The 17,226-nt window shown below is 33.4% G+C and overlaps 3 protein-coding genes across 4 annotated transcripts; 2 read left to right on the top strand and 1 right to left on the bottom strand.

Annotated features, from left to right (window-relative positions):
• Nucleotides 1-3,812: 3,812 nt before the first annotated feature.
• LOC133315648 (uncharacterized) lies at nt 3,813-6,939 on the bottom strand. The gene is made up of 4 exons (XM_061517315.1): nt 6,603-6,939; nt 6,338-6,451; nt 6,175-6,245; nt 3,813-4,349 (listed from the first exon to the last, which is right to left on the bottom strand). Exons 1-4 carry the CDS (start codon nt 6,834-6,836, stop codon nt 4,046-4,048), a joined length of 723 nt encoding a protein of 240 aa, XP_061373299.1. The 5' UTR covers nt 6,837-6,939; the 3' UTR covers nt 3,813-4,045.
• Nucleotides 6,940-10,547: 3,608 nt separating this feature from the next.
• Nucleotides 10,548-11,194, top strand: LOC133315659 (uncharacterized). The gene has a single exon (XM_061517325.1). It carries the CDS (start codon nt 10,633-10,635, stop codon nt 11,068-11,070), a length of 438 nt encoding a protein of 145 aa, XP_061373309.1. The 5' UTR covers nt 10,548-10,632; the 3' UTR covers nt 11,071-11,194.
• Nucleotides 11,195-13,122: 1,928 nt separating this feature from the next.
• On the top strand, nt 13,123-16,393 carry LOC133315622 (uncharacterized). 2 transcript variants are annotated; one of them, XM_061517278.1, is made up of 6 exons: nt 13,123-13,431; nt 14,125-14,324; nt 15,227-15,367; nt 15,521-15,601; nt 15,863-15,987; nt 16,085-16,393. In XM_061517278.1, the coding sequence occupies exons 1-6, from the start codon at nt 13,209-13,211 to the stop codon at nt 16,131-16,133; spliced, it is 819 nt and encodes a 272-aa protein (XP_061373262.1). In that variant the 5' UTR covers nt 13,123-13,208; the 3' UTR covers nt 16,134-16,393. The 2 variants fall into 2 exon arrangements, with proteins under 2 accessions (XP_061373262.1, XP_061373263.1); XM_061517279.1 differs by lacking the exon at nt 16,085-16,393 and having other exon boundaries at nt 15,521-15,626; nt 15,863-15,915.
• The last annotated feature ends 833 nt before the right edge of the window (nt 16,394-17,226 follow it).

The following is a 17,226-nucleotide window of genomic DNA, read 5'->3' on the forward strand; positions in this document are numbered from 1 at the left end:
AATGCAGGTCTGTTTTGTTGATTTCGACTGCACATCAACAGCATACAAGTATGTGTGTATTATTCTCTGCCTATACAGGGTTCATGAATGTTCCAACAATGCAGTGTTCCAGCTGTTCTGTTTTATGTTTTTTAAACCCTGAGTTATGAAAGTGTAGTTCTTGGACCTCCAAGTCATGTGTTATGCACTTTTGTTTTGTAATCTCGGACTGCAAGTGTTTCAATCCCTCATGTCCTATTTTTCTCTGGTCAGGGACCAATAAGGGCCCCGAGCTGTTTGTCAGGGACTAAAATGGCCCTCGTGTAGTTTGACAGGGACCAAATTGGCCCTCGTGTTTTGGAATGATTAACAAATGTGCATAACAATATGGAACTTCTGTATCAGCTTATGCATCTATATCTGTACATGGATGGTTTGTGATACAATGTAGCAAACTAGCATCCAGTACTGCAGTAGTTGTTACACAAAAATATGATACTATACACAAACAGATTCTAACCAGATTCAAACCAGATACAATCTAGCATCCAGTACTGCAGTAGTTGATACACAAATATATTATACTATACACAAACAGATTCAAACCAACACAGAATGCTCCATATAATACAACATTCTTCATTAATTGGTATAACAACAGAACTGATAACTCATTACACATCATTGAAGGAAAAATACATTGAGGTAACTTCTTTTGACTGTTACCACACTAACAAAAAACATACACAAGATAAACAAACCAACACAAACATCATCTAAGACCCTAGCTTTCCTACCAACATTTCTAACTTGGTTGTCTATCCTATCTAACTCCTCCACCATCTTCAGGTATACATCATTCAGTTTTCTTTCCTACCAACAAATGTCACGACAGTCATATTGAAACAAACAATCATCAACGTCCACAGGTTTTGGGGGCTTATTTCATGTTTAGGGTTAGCTTCATCAATTCGGGGGGTTTTTGTCTGTTGAAGGTTCGATTCAGCATTTTGGGGATTTTATTTTGTAGGGTTCATCATCAACCAAGAAACGACGTCGTGATCTACTTTCCAAAGTTGGGAACCCATTTGCACAAAAGGTCGTCGTTTGCCCATCCACGGTGTCAACCGTCCAAGCCCCGTCATCACACTAACGTGCCACATGGGCACCGTTAGTTTGACCGTGACAGAGGAGTTGACAGAAGGACTAACGTGGCCCCTTTTTTTTGTAATTTTAGGGACCAATTTGGTTCTTTTTTATTGCGAGGGACTAAAATGGATTTCGTGGATATTGCCAGGGACCAAAAAAGGGTGTTTACTCTTATTTCTCCTATCACATAAGATAAAGTTATCTTCTGAAAATTCAAAACTACGTCATTTTGAGGATCAGGGAAATTAATGAAGCATATTTTGGTAAAATTTATATAATAAAGAAACAAATAAAACTACTCCCTTCATCAAATTTTGGGGTTGCGGGAGATAATTTATCTCATGTGACAGGAGAAACAACAAATCCTATATATATATATATATATATATATATATATATATATATATATATATATATCATGATGTGTGCAATAATAATTCTACTGGCCAGAGAACAATATATGGATTACGCAAGAAAACACCGTCTTGCAATATACCAGTATAAAGAAACATCGTCTTATATTGAGCATAAGGAAACATCATCTTATGCCTCACACCAGCAAACACCGTCTTGTGTGGCACACAAACAAACAAACATATGAATGCATTATATCATAACTCAGTTTCCAAAAACATACCATGTATATAAATCATCTTCCCTCGAAGTCTGGTGGATCAAATAGGGGATTAACCCCAAGGACCGAAAGCTTACCTTTCGAAGCAATATCCTCCAATGTACTACTTTTATCCAAGGGTCAAAACCATAAACTTTCTCAATATCACAACCTATTTCAAAGATATGAAGACAATCAGTATATGTTCTAGACTACCATATTCAATTTAGCGTTATCATTTGCCTGTTTATAACACTTTAGGCTTTTTCCAACAAACATAAGCAACGAATAATTAAGTGGAGACTTAAGCCATAGTTGGATGACTATAATTGACCCATTTAAGCCCTGTTCTGAGTATTAGAACATTTTTGCATAGGAAAACATCATTTTTCCAAAAACATGGCAATATCCGAATATTCTTCAGGGACATATCCGGATATGCTATATCCGAATATTTCGCGACAGATGGTCAAAATAGCAGCCAACACGAAATGATGCCCAATTTACATCAAAATACAACTCTCTCAATATCCTCGCATACATTTCTACCCATGGGTTTATACTCAAATGCACAAATCATGAAACCCCTAATTTTCCATAATCTAACTCGTGTTATTTTCATGAAATCCAACAAAGAGGTCATGATATTTACCTTGAGAGCTTCAACAACCAAGAAAGAAAGGTCCTCCTTTAATAAATAATTATAAAAACATAGTTGTTTTGAATTAATTTACGGATTTATTGCACTCATTCGCGCCCAATTTGGGTGTGACCATTCACGAGGCATTCTCGCCTAAGTTAGGTGTGACTTGTCTGGTATTGACACGTGGCACAAAAAAGTCAACAGTTTAACCGTAAAACTTTGGAAGGCTATAACTTTTGACTCGGGTGTCTGAATCAGAATTTTTTTTAATTCTATCTAACTTTTAGAGATCTATGCAATGACACTTCATTTGGCATATTTTATCTCTCACAAACACAGTTCAAATTTTCAACAATGATACTATAATAGCATTTAAACCCAGAAGCCTCCGAGTTCATTCCGAATAAACACAAAATACAGTTTTCTGCCTACTAGAATCTCCCTATCTCTATCCTATGGGTTGTATTTTTATTACTGTGAATTGAGATCTTATCTTATAAGTCGTGGTCCGAAAATAAAGATGACACCAAAGTGGGTTAGTCCATCTATAAATAAGGATATTTAATGTGATAGTAAAATATATATTTTTTACCAAGTGTTTGGACAAAAAAAATAGTGTATAATATTATGAGAAAAGAAAGTGCCATAATATAAAAGTGTGAGAGAGATTGGCGAGAATTCTCTATGTGTGTGTGTTTTTTTTCATACATGAATTCTATGTTTTTTAAGTTGCATTAAAAAATACAAAACTTTTGATGTATTGTATTAAAAATATATAAAAGTTTCTCTCCATATTCTGTTTCTCTTAATTTCTAACATTATGTAATTTCATGACTACACTAGTGGATTGAAATGCTCTCGAAATACCAATGTTGCAAATTCGAATTATATTTGTGAGTGATAAAATATGTCGAATGAGGTGTCATTGCGTAGATCTCAAAAAATTATATAGAATAAAAAAAAATATTGATTCAGACACCCGAGTCAAAAGTTAAGACCTTCCACAATTTTACAGTTAAACTATTAATTTTTTTGGACCACGTGTCAACACCATATGAGTTACGCCTAACTTAGACACAAAAATCTCGTAATTCGCACTTAACTTAGGCATGAATGATCACGCCTAAATTGATTGTAAATAAATATAATAAATCCGTAAATTGATTCAAAACAATTATATTTTCATAATTATTTATTAAAACAAAAATATTTTAATTTCCACCCCCCCTAAAAACTTGAGTAAACTCACAAATTTGTCTTCGAAAAATTGACGGCAAACACATTAGCTCTAAGAATACAAAAATTTCACCTTATTCTACAAAAACCAAAAATGTTGATTATATTAATAGCAATGCTTTTTTCATGTTACATGAATTTAATATAACCATAGCCAAAATACAAAAATTTCACCTTATTCTACAAAAACCAAAAATGTTAATTATATTAATAGCAATGCTTTTTTCATGTTACATGAATTTAATATAACCATAGCCAAACTTCTAGGTATCATACAACTAAAGGCTAAATGCTCAGTAAATCACGTACAACCTATTAGAAGTTATATAAAATCATGTCGTCCAGTGCCTTACAAGTTATGCATCACCAGCAATAAAAGGTAGGGAAAAAATGGAATTTTTTATCAAAGTCAATAACGAACACAATTAAGCAGCTTTACTCCTCTTTGATGGTGCTAAAATAAATTCATCATCAGAGTAATCCTCAGAGCTTATATCCGCAGATTTTCGCTTCTTGGACAGCTTTGATGTGGCGTTAGTTATCTTCGTTTTAACAGAAGATACTGGGGAGGTTCGGCTTTTCTTCTTAACTGTAACAGACTTTGTGCTGCTCTTCATAGCAGTTGCAGCCTTAACGGGAGAAGTGAGCTTCTGCTGCAGACCTTTCTTTTGTTTCTGCTGATATATTTTCATCGCCACCTCTTTAGGAAGCAACCCCGATTCCATCAACCTGCAATTACATTCAGTAACGAAAATAAACAATCTTCTACGCTTTGTTAACTTATAGGGGGAACCCTGTATTGGTTGCAAGTTAGCAGCTACAAAGCATGAAATTATTCTGACATAAAGACATGAAAGCAGCAAAAGTAACACTATTCTGATGCACCCAACAGCGATAAAAGGATAAGCATGATTTGACAAAATACTTGATACAATAACTGATGGCAGATCTAGCACTTTGATAATGACAAATGACAGCAAAACGAGCACACTGCAAACCCAATGTAGATAGCAAGGACGGATAGGGTCTTATGAGAAGGTTTGAAAATGGAGCTTTTCCTGCATTAAGTTAAAATCTACAAGTATAAAATATACCATTTCAATTTAGTACCCCTACAAATGCACATGGTCAGATATAGTGGTGGCATACAATTTACAACCGTTTAGCTCGGATTTGAAAGGGAAGTGTATGTTTATAAATTATTATGATTGAGAATAAATATCATCTAAGAAGGGGGAAAGAAAAACCTCAATTATCTTTCATAATTCATCATGATTGAACTTTGTTTTTGAGCCAACAAATGCTCCTTTGCCCCACCACTCTTATTTTGTTTTAAGGTTGGGAATCAAAGTTTGTCCATCTCAATCATCCTTTGAGAGAGATGAAAGATTAGTCAATCACAAGTTGAAAAAAAAAAAAAAAAACCTACTCAAGCCTTTAAAAGGGCTTCTGGTTTGCCAAAACGGAAGTCATCACTCATGCACCATAAAGTGAAAATAGCATCCTTGCTAGGAAAATACTAGCATGCAAAACCTTTGCTTTAGCATGGACAATTTGATATGTTGATAGGCCTAGCTTGATGTGTTTTAAAAGCTGGAAAAGTACTATACAGCCAAATGCTCACATCAACCTGGAAAAGTACTATACAGACAATTTGATATGTTGATAGACCTTGAGTCGAATTGATCGTGTCATGTGCAACGTCCGTACCCACTCGTAGCTCCTAGCTCTTAACTCTCGCTCTTACGCTTATTGCCCCCTTCCTCAGTGAGAGGGCTCCTCACCGTATGACTTCCCAAGGATCCCTCTCCCTTCAGTCGTGGGCTTGTTCGTCTTACTGTGGGTGTTCCGCTTCCTCCCTTTTGGGAGTCCGGAAGGGTTCACCCCTAAGTAAGTATAGAAACCCCTCGCTCCAAGCTCTAGGTAAAACACAAAACATAAGAGCATTCTATATTACCGGTACAAAGTCCACATGATCTGATATCTAGCCTTATTGCATATCACAAAAACCAATGCTGACACTTCATAGGGGATTTAGCTTACTGAGACCCTAAATAAATTTAATGTTTTAGAAGGTTGAAAAATATTCCAAATATGCTTTGTGGCAAAAGATTTTTAATGACAATGTGGTGAGTACAAAGCGAACTATTCTTTTGCCTTTTACTAAAGAATGCAAATTGTTCTGTGATTTACAGTTGACTTGTCATTCATCTCTACGCTCATTCCACACTCAAAGGCATAACAAGTCTATTTATAGTGTTTCACAGGCTCTTGTAAGTGGTAATGCAATATCATGCTCACCTCACCTCCCCGGTGATAGTCTTCTTGTTGGGGAGATCAAGTCGAGCATTTAAGCTAAATTTTTTGTTCCCAAATATTGCTAAACAGGATACTAAAAAAAAAAAAAGAACTAACAAAGGAGAAAGAAAACATTAAGCGAACTTATTTTGAGGACAAAAATGATTTTAGGTAGTAACATAACAATAGCTCCCTTAATAAATCATAATCTTCTTTCTTCTTTCTTCATTATAAGCTTGTAAATTGAAAAACTCACCAGATTTGTGACATCTCGCTATGGGGAACTTGCTTATATAAAGTCTCGTAGAAAATCCTCAGAGGGTCTTTCTGAAAAATATGAAAAGGTACAAACTGATTACTCAAAACATAAAAAGACCGAGAAACATGAAAAACAATATTCAACAGTAGCATGTGCATACCTCCTCAGGTGGATCTCGTTTCTGGCCAGGTAAATCATAAACCTTCCTTTCTCTCTTCTTCTGCTCTACCTTCTTCTTTTCTTCCTCCTTTATATTCTTCTTTTTATTAACATCCTTCACCCCTCAACCCAAACGCATAAAACACAGTATGTTTTATAATATAAACCTTTGAAAACACAGAAAAAAAAATAGAAAACAGAACATCCATTCCATAAAGGCAAGTTTTTTTTTTCCTTTGAAAAATAGAAAATTAGGTCCAAGAAACCTTAGAGTTGGAGGTCCTTTTGGCGAGGGGCTTGTCATCATCATCGTCGTCCTCGTTATATTCCTTCTTGAATTTCGGTTCCTTGGAGCGAGACCCTGCAGTATTAGGCTCTTCTTTCTTGAATTTTGCAACCTTGGACTGAGGTTTAACGTTGGAGCTTGTCCCCTTTCTGGAAACGGAACTCTTGTTGTTTTCCTCCACTCTTTTCACGGGCTTTGAATCTTCCGAAGGCATTTCTCAGTGCTGCAATGCAATAGGAAGGGGAGGGACTGTGAACTGGAGAGTTGCAGTGTTACCCTTTCCCTCTCCTTTCACGGAAAAGGAGAAGCTCTGGTTTTTGGATTTTGGGGTTTCAAAATCAAAAACTTTGCGTTTTGGTTATGTTCTCGTATCCGGAACACAAAATTATTGGGCTGGGCCCGTAAGAAAGGGCATTCTTTTGACTGCAAGTGACCCATCACTCTTGTCCATACCTGGATTCAAAATTGTTGGGTCGATATTTGTTAGAAGAATTAAAATGTCGGAATAATGAGGATTGGATTGAACGAAGATATAAAGAGGTAGGATATTCTAACTACTTATTTTTTCTACTACCACTCCACTACTACTCTAATCACCACTTGATTAAAGGAAAAGTTGAATGAAGAGAGAGAAAAAAAAAATAACTTTTAAATCCAATGGTAATTAAAGTGGTAGTGGAGTGGTAGTAGAAAAATAGGTAGTAGGAATATCCTACCTCATATGTAAGAGATATTTTGATTCCTTTCATCTTTCTATCCTACGTAGCCAAATCTGTTTTTAATTAAAAAAAATTAACGAAATTTATTTTTATTTAGAAAAATATTTTTTAACCAAATCCTTTTGTTTAGAAAAATATTTTTCAAATTATTTTTAATCCAGGCAAGATTAAATTAGAAAAGAAAGTATTATTTTTTAACCAAAAAAAAAAATTGGTTTTTTTTTGTGTGTTTGGAGAAAATACAATAGCTTTGGTATTATTATAAAGGGATCTTTCATATAAAAAAACACGGGATATGATATTATGACAACCAAATAATGTTACTACCACATCTTAACCGTTGATTTCCGTCAATCAACGATTATCATTTATTGCGAATTAATAATTAATTAATGAGTTTAATTTGAAAAATGATAACCGTTGATTGACGAAAATCAACGGTTAAGATGTGATAGTAACATTGGTAGTAACATTATTTGGTTGTCACACTATCCTATCCAAAAAACAGGAAGAAAAACTTTGAAGAAGAGACAATATAAGGAATCAAAGACAGGTACTAGAGGGAAACTCTGTACATATTTATTTATTGATTAGAAGTATGTAAGGTAATTTTATTATTCATTGGTGATTTTGTTTTTAGCTATTGCTAGAGTAGGCAACAAGGAAGTAATTATCTAATGATCATTGAGCTTGAATCATTATAATAAATCTGTCTCTCAATTAGATAGAAATGAACTTATCGGGGTTGTATTTTTTATTTTTATTTTTGAAAACTTTCCTATGTAATTATAGTGTTATCTTTATATTATTTTTTTATTGGTCAAAGTTATTGTCAATTGAAAAAATTTATAAACTCAATCTTCCTCCTCTTGAGTTCATGTGGCACCAACAAAAATCATTCACGGCGATTCTCTTTAATGTTCCAAAATTTTCATATATGTCATTATTGTTGTAAAATAAAAGGTAGGAGAAAGAAATATAGACAAGAGACCACTAGGGTTAGCCTAGTGGTGTGAGGTGTGTGTTAGGAGTGTGTGTAATGTAAGGTGTTGTGTTCAATTCCTTGTAACCTTCAAAAAAAAAAAATTATAGACAAGAGATAAAGGTAGAAGAATATATTCTCGTATTGTATTGTGTATTACAAGGCTACATATGAATACATTTGAGCTCTATTTATAGGTCCCTAATTAGTTACAATATATGATAGAAATGAATCCCAGTAATTGCATATATTTAACAAATAGAGGTTACAAAAGTTACAGAATTTGGGAGTTATGGACATTCACATTAATATTGTTTATAACAATTATGTATTTTTGTTTTCATGAAAATGACACAACAGATTGGTAACACTCTTTGTGTTTTAATGCTAGAATATGCCCGAGTAGTGTACATCCAAACCACATAGCAATACCTACTTAACTTAAAATTTGTTATTGTTTTGCCTGTGTGACAGAGGTGTCTAGCCGTTGGCTAGTGATTTTATGTTGGATCTGGTGTTTTTTTTAGATACCTATGAACTAGGTATATTGGGGTAGCAAATCACGACACACAACGTTAAGACCTTAGTCAAGAGATAGGGATGGTGCGTGTGCGTTGTGTTTGCATAAATAAGTTAAAGAGATATTAGTCACACCTGTGTTACCTTAGGGCTTGAATGATTGGGCCTCCAAGAGCATAGGCCTTGCCTAGGTCCATAACAATTATATATATATATATATATATATATATATATATATATATATATATATATATATATATTAGAGGTAGAATTCTTTGACACCAATGTTAAATTTGAAATTTGACACCTCATCTGAGAGCCGTTAGATCAAAAAAGATCAACGACTCTAATTTGTAAGCATGTGACACCATTGAACTTTTTTTATCTAACAGCTCTCAGATAAGGTGTCAAATGATCCTACCTCATATATATATATAATAGGGACAAGTTATATTTACAAACTTTTTTGTTTACAAACTCTTACAAACTACACTATCTTCTCCTGGAAGAGCACTAGTATCTTCTCCCGAGAGAAGATAGTGTAATTTGTAAAAATTTGTACAAAAAATTTGTAAAGGAATCCTTCCCCTATATAATATCGTCAAATTTCTATATATTTTTTTCGTGTTTTTGTGGTCAACTTACGAATTGACTCACATTATTCCTCTACCTTAACATGTTAGTTTGTTTAATCTGGTATTTGAATGAGGCTTCTATATAGAGTTAAATCCAGTCCCTCCTACTTTACAAATTAAACAGGGCGATTCATACCGCAATAGTCCCAAACGCCGACTGAACAAATTCAACAGTTTTTGAAGAATTTCTATCGTAACCATATAAATAAAGGGTTTTATATTTGTTACGTTACATCATGTAACATAATAAACCTACACACAATTAAGAAGAGAGAGGAGAGAGAAAAAATAAAAATCAAGAGATGAGACTCACATAAAAATTGTGTGCGTACGAAAATTATGTTACGTCATGTAACATAACAACAATAAAACTCGTACTGAGTTTAGTGTTTGTCATTTTAAATGACACAAGTTATGTCATTTTTAATGAAACTACGTCGTTTTGGTGTGTTTTGTCATTTTTTCTAATTTATAAAATTAGAAATAAAAAGAAAATAAAGGAGAGAGAATGTTAAAACACACCAAAACGACGTAGTTTCATTAAAAATGACATAACTTGTGTCATTTAAAATGACAAATATTTTTCCCATATAATAATTTTTATAAACCGCTTAATATTCAGAATTTACTTTAAACTAAGACTTTATTTAAAGAAAATTAAATTTCTTGTCGCTCAAGTCAATAAGGATTAGTATTCATGTATAGTATTAAAAAAATATAAAAATATAAAAATTAAAAATAACTATGACTATGTAGTTTACATGAACCAAAAAATTTCACGTTGGTCCAGATATAAGAATTTCTCCTTCCATAAAGAAGCTTTGTATGAAAGCAATTACGAATATATTCTGCTAGTTCTCCACTGAAGTACTGAACAAAGGCCACGCGTCTCCTTTGGTATCAAATTCCAATTCACAAGTTGAAGCTCGATGGGCCAAAAAGCTCCCCCAAAAAAAGAAGAAAAAGAAAGTTGGTTCTTTTGGTGTAGATTCTACACGGTACCTCACTCCATGCTAATGCGAACATAAATCACAAAATGGCACAGTCTGAATTCCATTAAATTTACTGTGTGGTATTACTCTTCTTTTCCCTTGTATTATAAATTGTCCAACAAGCACCCACTTCAAGGTATTTGAAACAGAGAGAGAGAGAAAAATGGTGTGGCCTTTGAAGGAGAGAAGGGGTCCAGCGTGGAAGCAAGGGTGGACCATAAACACTTTGTACTCCATATCCGCACCACCTTTGCAACTGTTGTCCATTGTTGGCATCGTGATGTTTTTGCTTTTTGTTCCATCTTATATAAACTTCAAGTCAACAGTGCAGACAACCACCGTCAGCTTCCACGTGTTCCTCTTGGTTTTGCCAGTTGTGTTGATTTTCATTGCCTACTACATTTCTAGATGTGGAACACGCCTTGTGCTTCCGGTGCCGCCGTCATTCTTTGGTCGTGTACGAATGCGAGCACGAACGTCAGAAACAGGAGGGTCGTCGCCTTGGGGCGTAGCGGCGTCGGTGGTGTTACTTTTGGTTTTGGCCTCCTACATCTCCAATTTCAGGTCCATGTGGTCGCCACTCATTTCGAGACCCTACTAGTTGCTATTTTATATACGTAAGTCATAATATTTGTGAAATCGAAAATAGTCTCTTTGGCCCTGGCCAATTTTTGTGTATGTCATCACATCATAATCATATATGTGATCAATTGCAGCTGGTTTCTTTGCCATCATCTTATTATCCTATCAGTTCTTCAATCCATTGTTTAATTTAATTAATTATTTATAATATTTAAGATAAGTTACTCTTACATCGATATCTTACTCCCAATTTAAATTATTAATTTACTTGCATCTAACTATATTAATAAATACGAGCATATTATTCTTATACAAATATAAAAATAATAAGTCTTATACTACGTCTTAACTGCTGTTTTTTTACATCTAATGATTAAAATTTATTTGTTCATATTAATTAATTAATTATTATAATTCAATAAATCTTAACATTAGATACACGAAAATCAACGATTAAAATATGATATAAGATTTGTTATTCTTATATCGATATAAATTGATTATATCCCTTATAAATATTTGATATAAACAAGATCAATTACAAAGATTAAAAATTATAATATTTGTATATTGGATATATGTTGGAGTGGTGTTGGTTAATGCATCTATTAGTTGGTCTCAGTTTTATTCAGGCTTCTGAGATCAATTTTCAAGTATCATTACCACCATGATAGAATGATCAGACGCCAGAGGCCTCGCATTGATAGAATCGTAAAACGGACGGCCCGGTTAATGAACCATAGCCAAATTTTAATCAATTCCATATCACTTAGCTAATTATTCTTTTAAATTATAAGAAAATAATTTTTATTTTCTGTTTGAAATTAAATTTTTTTATCTAATTACTTTAAATTTCTTAGATATATTATTAATTAAAAAGTATTTATGAAAAATAAACAAACGGCGCAATGTATTTATTTAAAATTTTTACAAAGGCCCACTTCTTATTTTATTTTTTTGGCGGCAGGAAAAAAGGCGCTTGGGCCTAACGCAAAAGAACAACTAGCTGAGGCAAAGCTAATCCCATATAGGGAATTATAAAAGTGCCAGGCCCTTTATTTTTTTTATTAATTACAATTACAAAAGTTGGTTTCATGTCATCGAAATAACAGTACACATAATATATAAAGTTTTATTTGTTTTCGATAATAACAATTTAGACCCATCTTCACACTTTAACTTGTAGTTAAAAAGTTAAATTTAAAATAAATAAAAACACACACACTATTCCTAGGTCGAATATGTGGTTTTGGTGAATATATCTTGGATATTACCAGGGTCGTGTGCCGTTCGAGAAAATTTTTGGTGTAACTGCTAAAGGATATGAATTATAATGGAATTTTTTCTTCTTTTTAATATAAGGGAGTAAGAAATTTCCGTACCCTTCCTATGTACTGTAAGTTTAGACTCCTTGTAAAACCAAATATATATTATTAACGTGAAAAGTTATATTTGTAACCTTTTATTATCGTATTTTGATCGTTAAATTTCAGAAATCAATAGTTATTATTTTTTCTCAAATCAAATTTATTAATTAAATATTAATTTACAATAAATGATAATTGTTCATTGATGAAAATTAATGATTAAGATATGGTTGTAGGAGATTATAAACGACAATAGTTTATAAATATAACATTCATCATTATTAATAGGTTAAGTGTTTGTTATTTTAAATTATATAACTTTGTGTCATTTTTAATGAAATTGTGTCGTTCTGATGTGTTTTTTATATTTTATATTTTTTATAAAATTAGAAAAAAAAGAAATTAAAGAAAAAAATGCAAAAACATACCAAAATAATATAATTTTATTAAAAATAAAATAAAATTATTTCATTTAAGTGAAAAACACTTTTTCTATTATTAATTCGCATATTCACAGTCCCCCCTTTTAATCATCAAATGGGCCCATGTTCTTGATTGGGCTTTGTCAGATGGGCAGCTAAATGGAAGAAGAGCAGGGGAGTCATAGTGGCGGAACAACGGTTGTTGAGCAACCCACCCGTCACATAACTAATAAACAATACATGCACTTCTAACTAATACCACACGTGTCCCGCATTCTCAGTTTCAAGTTGGATCACACAATAGATTTTCTTCGGAAGGACACAAAGTCACAACACAACAATCTAAGTCTAAACAAAAATAAAATAAAATGAAGGCAAACAAGACGCCGATCCACGCCGTGACGACATGGGTTCGGCGGCAACCGCCCAAGATGAAGGCCTTTCTGGCGGTGCTTTCGGGCCTCACTGCTTTGCTCTTCCTCAGAATGGTGGTTCACGACCACGACAGCCTCTTCGTCGCAGCCGAGTTTGTTCATGCATTAGGAATATCCGTCCTCATTTTCAAGCTCACCAAGGAAAAAACTTGTGCTGGTACCCAATAATCCCTTCCTTTTTTCTTTATTTTTGTGGGTAAAATAATCCATTCCTTCAACGGCTTTCTTTTTTAAAAAATAAAATAAAATAAATATGTTACCATGAACATTTCAGATTGGGGCTATGTTTAATTGGATTTGTGGTGGGTCATCATTACACATTGATGGTCGTAACAATCATGCTTGTACTACTTCGTAGCTTTTACATGTAGAAATAAAATAAAATGCTTGTACTATTTTCTAATCCACTATTATCCAAAAAAAAAAAATGGTTTTTAGGATTGAAAAAGTTATTCTAATCTAGTTCAATTGTCGCACGTGGCAGGATGTCTTCATTATCTTCCTTTGGATTGCAAGCGTTCCCTAATTCCGTTTTAGATAAAAGTAGAGAAAAAGTTGCTTTATGCGATTATTATTTTTAACAAAAAATTATTTTCTTGTTTTCCAGCACAGCAGGAAAAGAAATGTGAGGAAAATAATTTTCTTTGTATTTGTATTGTAAAGTTATGCAAGAAAAAGTTATATTTACAATTTTTTTTTTTTTTTTTTTGTAAACTCTTATAAATTACATTACATTATGTCTTTCGGTAAGACACATACCGATGATGAGATAGTTTATAAAAAAAAAATTGTAACTGTCCTCTTTTTGCATATAAGAACAAGCTTTTCCACTGTGTTTTAAACTTTGCAGGACTTTCACTTAAATCACAGGAGCTGACGGCTATGTTTCTAGCTGCTAGACTGTACTGCAGTTTTGTCATGGAATATGATATACACACCATACTCGATACGGCAACATTGGGGACGACTCTCTGGGTCATTTACATGATACGCTTCAAACTGAAATCCAGTTATATGGATGATAAGGACAACCTTGCAATATACTATGTGGTAAGTCCTCTGTCTTGTGTATAAAGGTATTCATCTTCTTTTGTATTAGCTATATTATGCTTTTCATTTATTTTCATTTGGCAACATAGCTTGGGTTGGGGCTTCCTGTTAAGCATCTCACTAATTCTCGTGTTGAATTTCTCTAACAATCTAATGCTTAATAAACTCTTAAATAAGAGACTTTTTTGTTCAGAGTATCATTAGCTACAAAACTGCAGTTGGTAAAAATGAGGATTCTTTTACAATTTTGGACTAGGATTGTGTTAAAAGCACAGTTTAGGAGCTTCTAAAATTTATTAACTTCTAATATTCTATCGTCTGTGCATTTATTGTTAGTTTAATTTCTTTTTCCCTACACGATTTGAACACCTCTACTTAAAAGTTTATTTTGTAGTACATACTGATAATTCCTCCTGTATTCTCTCCTCCTTAAAAGGAATATGGTTTGCAAGAGAAGGGGGAAGGAGGGGTGTTGTTTGAATGCATGTTCTGTAATTCCTTGAAGCTTGTTTGTCTTGGTTACCTGTTCAAAAAGAGAGCCTAATGTTTGACGGTTAGAAAGGTGATTTCAGAGGAGTGCTTACTTCAATCTGTTTTTTTTTTAAAAAATAAAATAAAATAAAAATATTTATTGTAGAATCAGATTTTGAAATTTCAGAATGGGTTCAAGCCATTCAAGGTAACAGAAATTTCATCCATCTTATCATATTGTTACTATTGTTCTCTGTTTTCCCTTTATGGGTGAATTTCTGGGTTGAAAATATCTTAGTTTCATACACAAGAACCAACTTTAGCTCTGAAATGAAAGAACTAAGATATTTTATCTTTCATGCGTCTAAATGAATGGAGGATTCATTTGCTCTGAGGATGGAGTGTTTTAATTTTCTTTTACTAAAATGCAGGTGATACCTTGTGCTGTGTTGTCCTTGTTTGTTCATCCAACAACCCGGCATCACACTTTTAACAGGATTCTTTGGGCCTTTTGTGTTTATCTTGAAGCTGTGTCTGTTCTCCCTCAGCTGCGGGTCATGCAGAATGCTAAGGTCTTTTTGAAATATATTTCTGCCTCTTACTTTTCCTTTATTATACTTTCATCGTTTGAAATGTTGATTATGAGGTATGTTGGTATTGCATCTTCCTTTGCCAGATGGTCTTTCTAAATACAGTTGTAGTTAACTCTTAATTTCAACTCTCAGATTGTTGAACCATTCACAGCACACTATGTTTTTGCCCTTGGAATTGCAAGGTTCTTGAGTTGTGCACATTGGGTCCTCCAGGTCTGACTGAATTTTAACTCCTAAGGTGTTTTTATCGCTTAATTCCGCAAATAAAATGATTTGCTTATAATATTCCAGAGATTAAGTGATATGGAAAATACTATTTAATACCTTGGATTATGTATACTTCATCAGAATTTTTTGCTTTAGTATGACACTCGTACTATAAACTATTTTTGACCGTATCAGCCTTCCATATCCAATGGTAGATAGAGCAACCGTGTACTGTATCTAAGAGAATGCTTATGTTGTCTTCCTCAGGTATTAGATACTCGCGGACGTCTACTAACTGCTTTGGGTTATGGATTGTGGCCTTCTATGGTACTTCTATCAGAAATTGTCCAAACTTTCATCCTGGCAGATTTTTGCTACTACTACGTCAAGAGGTGGATGATTAAATTCTCAGATATGCAAAACATACATCTTACTATGCTCTTGTTAACTTTCTGATTTTTTTTTATTTTTTTTTCTCCTTTGCTGCAGCATTGTTGGTGGACAACTTGTTCTTCGGCTTCCTTCAGGAGTGGTGTAACTTTAACATTCATTTTCAGATCCCTCAGGTTGGGCTATCCTTTAGTATTATTCAGCACTCAGGCAGTATGGATAGCTGCTAGAGAAGTTTGATATGTTATGTATGTGCGGTCGTTGGGTTGACAGAGTTGGGAATGTAACATATGTGTAACTTGGAGAAATTTTAATTTATCTTTGATCAATTCCAAGTTACTATTGGTAATTGCCAAGATATCAAAATATCAAATATGTTAATCTTCTGAGCTGATATTTGTTGTGAAAGCTAATATGACCAGTACACGTTCACATGCCTTACAAGTTACAAATATTCACTAACCGTCAACGAGATATCAGTGGAATTGACCTATGAATAACGAATAGGAAGTCAATTCACCTATGAATGAAAGGAAATATATTAGAGAGAGAGAGAGAGAATCTTGAGGTAGATTATGTGGGAAGAGAAGGAGATGAAAATAAAAGGGACATATTTTGCTTAGGCCGTGACGTGGTTGTTGCCCTGTTGGTCTTTTCTTTTTCTATTTTACCTCTTACCTTATTTCTTTTTTTCAAAATATTTTAATTGATTTATCGTTTTCTTTTTTTCAAAATATTTTAATCGATTTATCGTTTCGCGACTAGTTCTAATTTGGGGTGGATCATGAGATTAAAGTTTTAAATTTCTCTCAAAGGTGATAATGAGTAGGATTGAACACATATTTTCATCCTCACATGATCAGTTTTCTGGTGCCAATTGAATTACCATTTACTTTTAAGACTTTGATGTTTCTTATATAGGGCTCATGTGAGGTTATGTGAAGAGGAAAAAAAAATACGAATTTTATACATTTTTGTGTGTGTAAAAATATGATTTTATCTTCTAGAATATTAGAGACATTAAACCCTACTTTAAAGGTTTTTTTAATTACGAGTTTCTAAAGTTTTTTTTCTACATTAAAAAATTGTTATCGTATCTTAATCCAGTTGTTATTTTAAGCTTTGTAAGCCAAGGGGTTAGCCTTAGGGAGATGTGTTCTATACCTTCATGATTCAAGGAGGTGAGCCTTTAAGTTTGTTCGAAGAAAGAGATTTAGTTTAAAAAATAAATCTATAATGGA

The sequence above is a fragment of the Gastrolobium bilobum genome, unplaced genomic scaffold (assembly GCF_033153095.1).
Source record: "Gastrolobium bilobum isolate Gb01-03AN ecotype WA unplaced genomic scaffold, APGP_CSIRO_Gbil_v1 utg4030, whole genome shotgun sequence".
NCBI lineage: Eukaryota > Viridiplantae > Streptophyta > Magnoliopsida > Fabales > Fabaceae > Gastrolobium > Gastrolobium bilobum.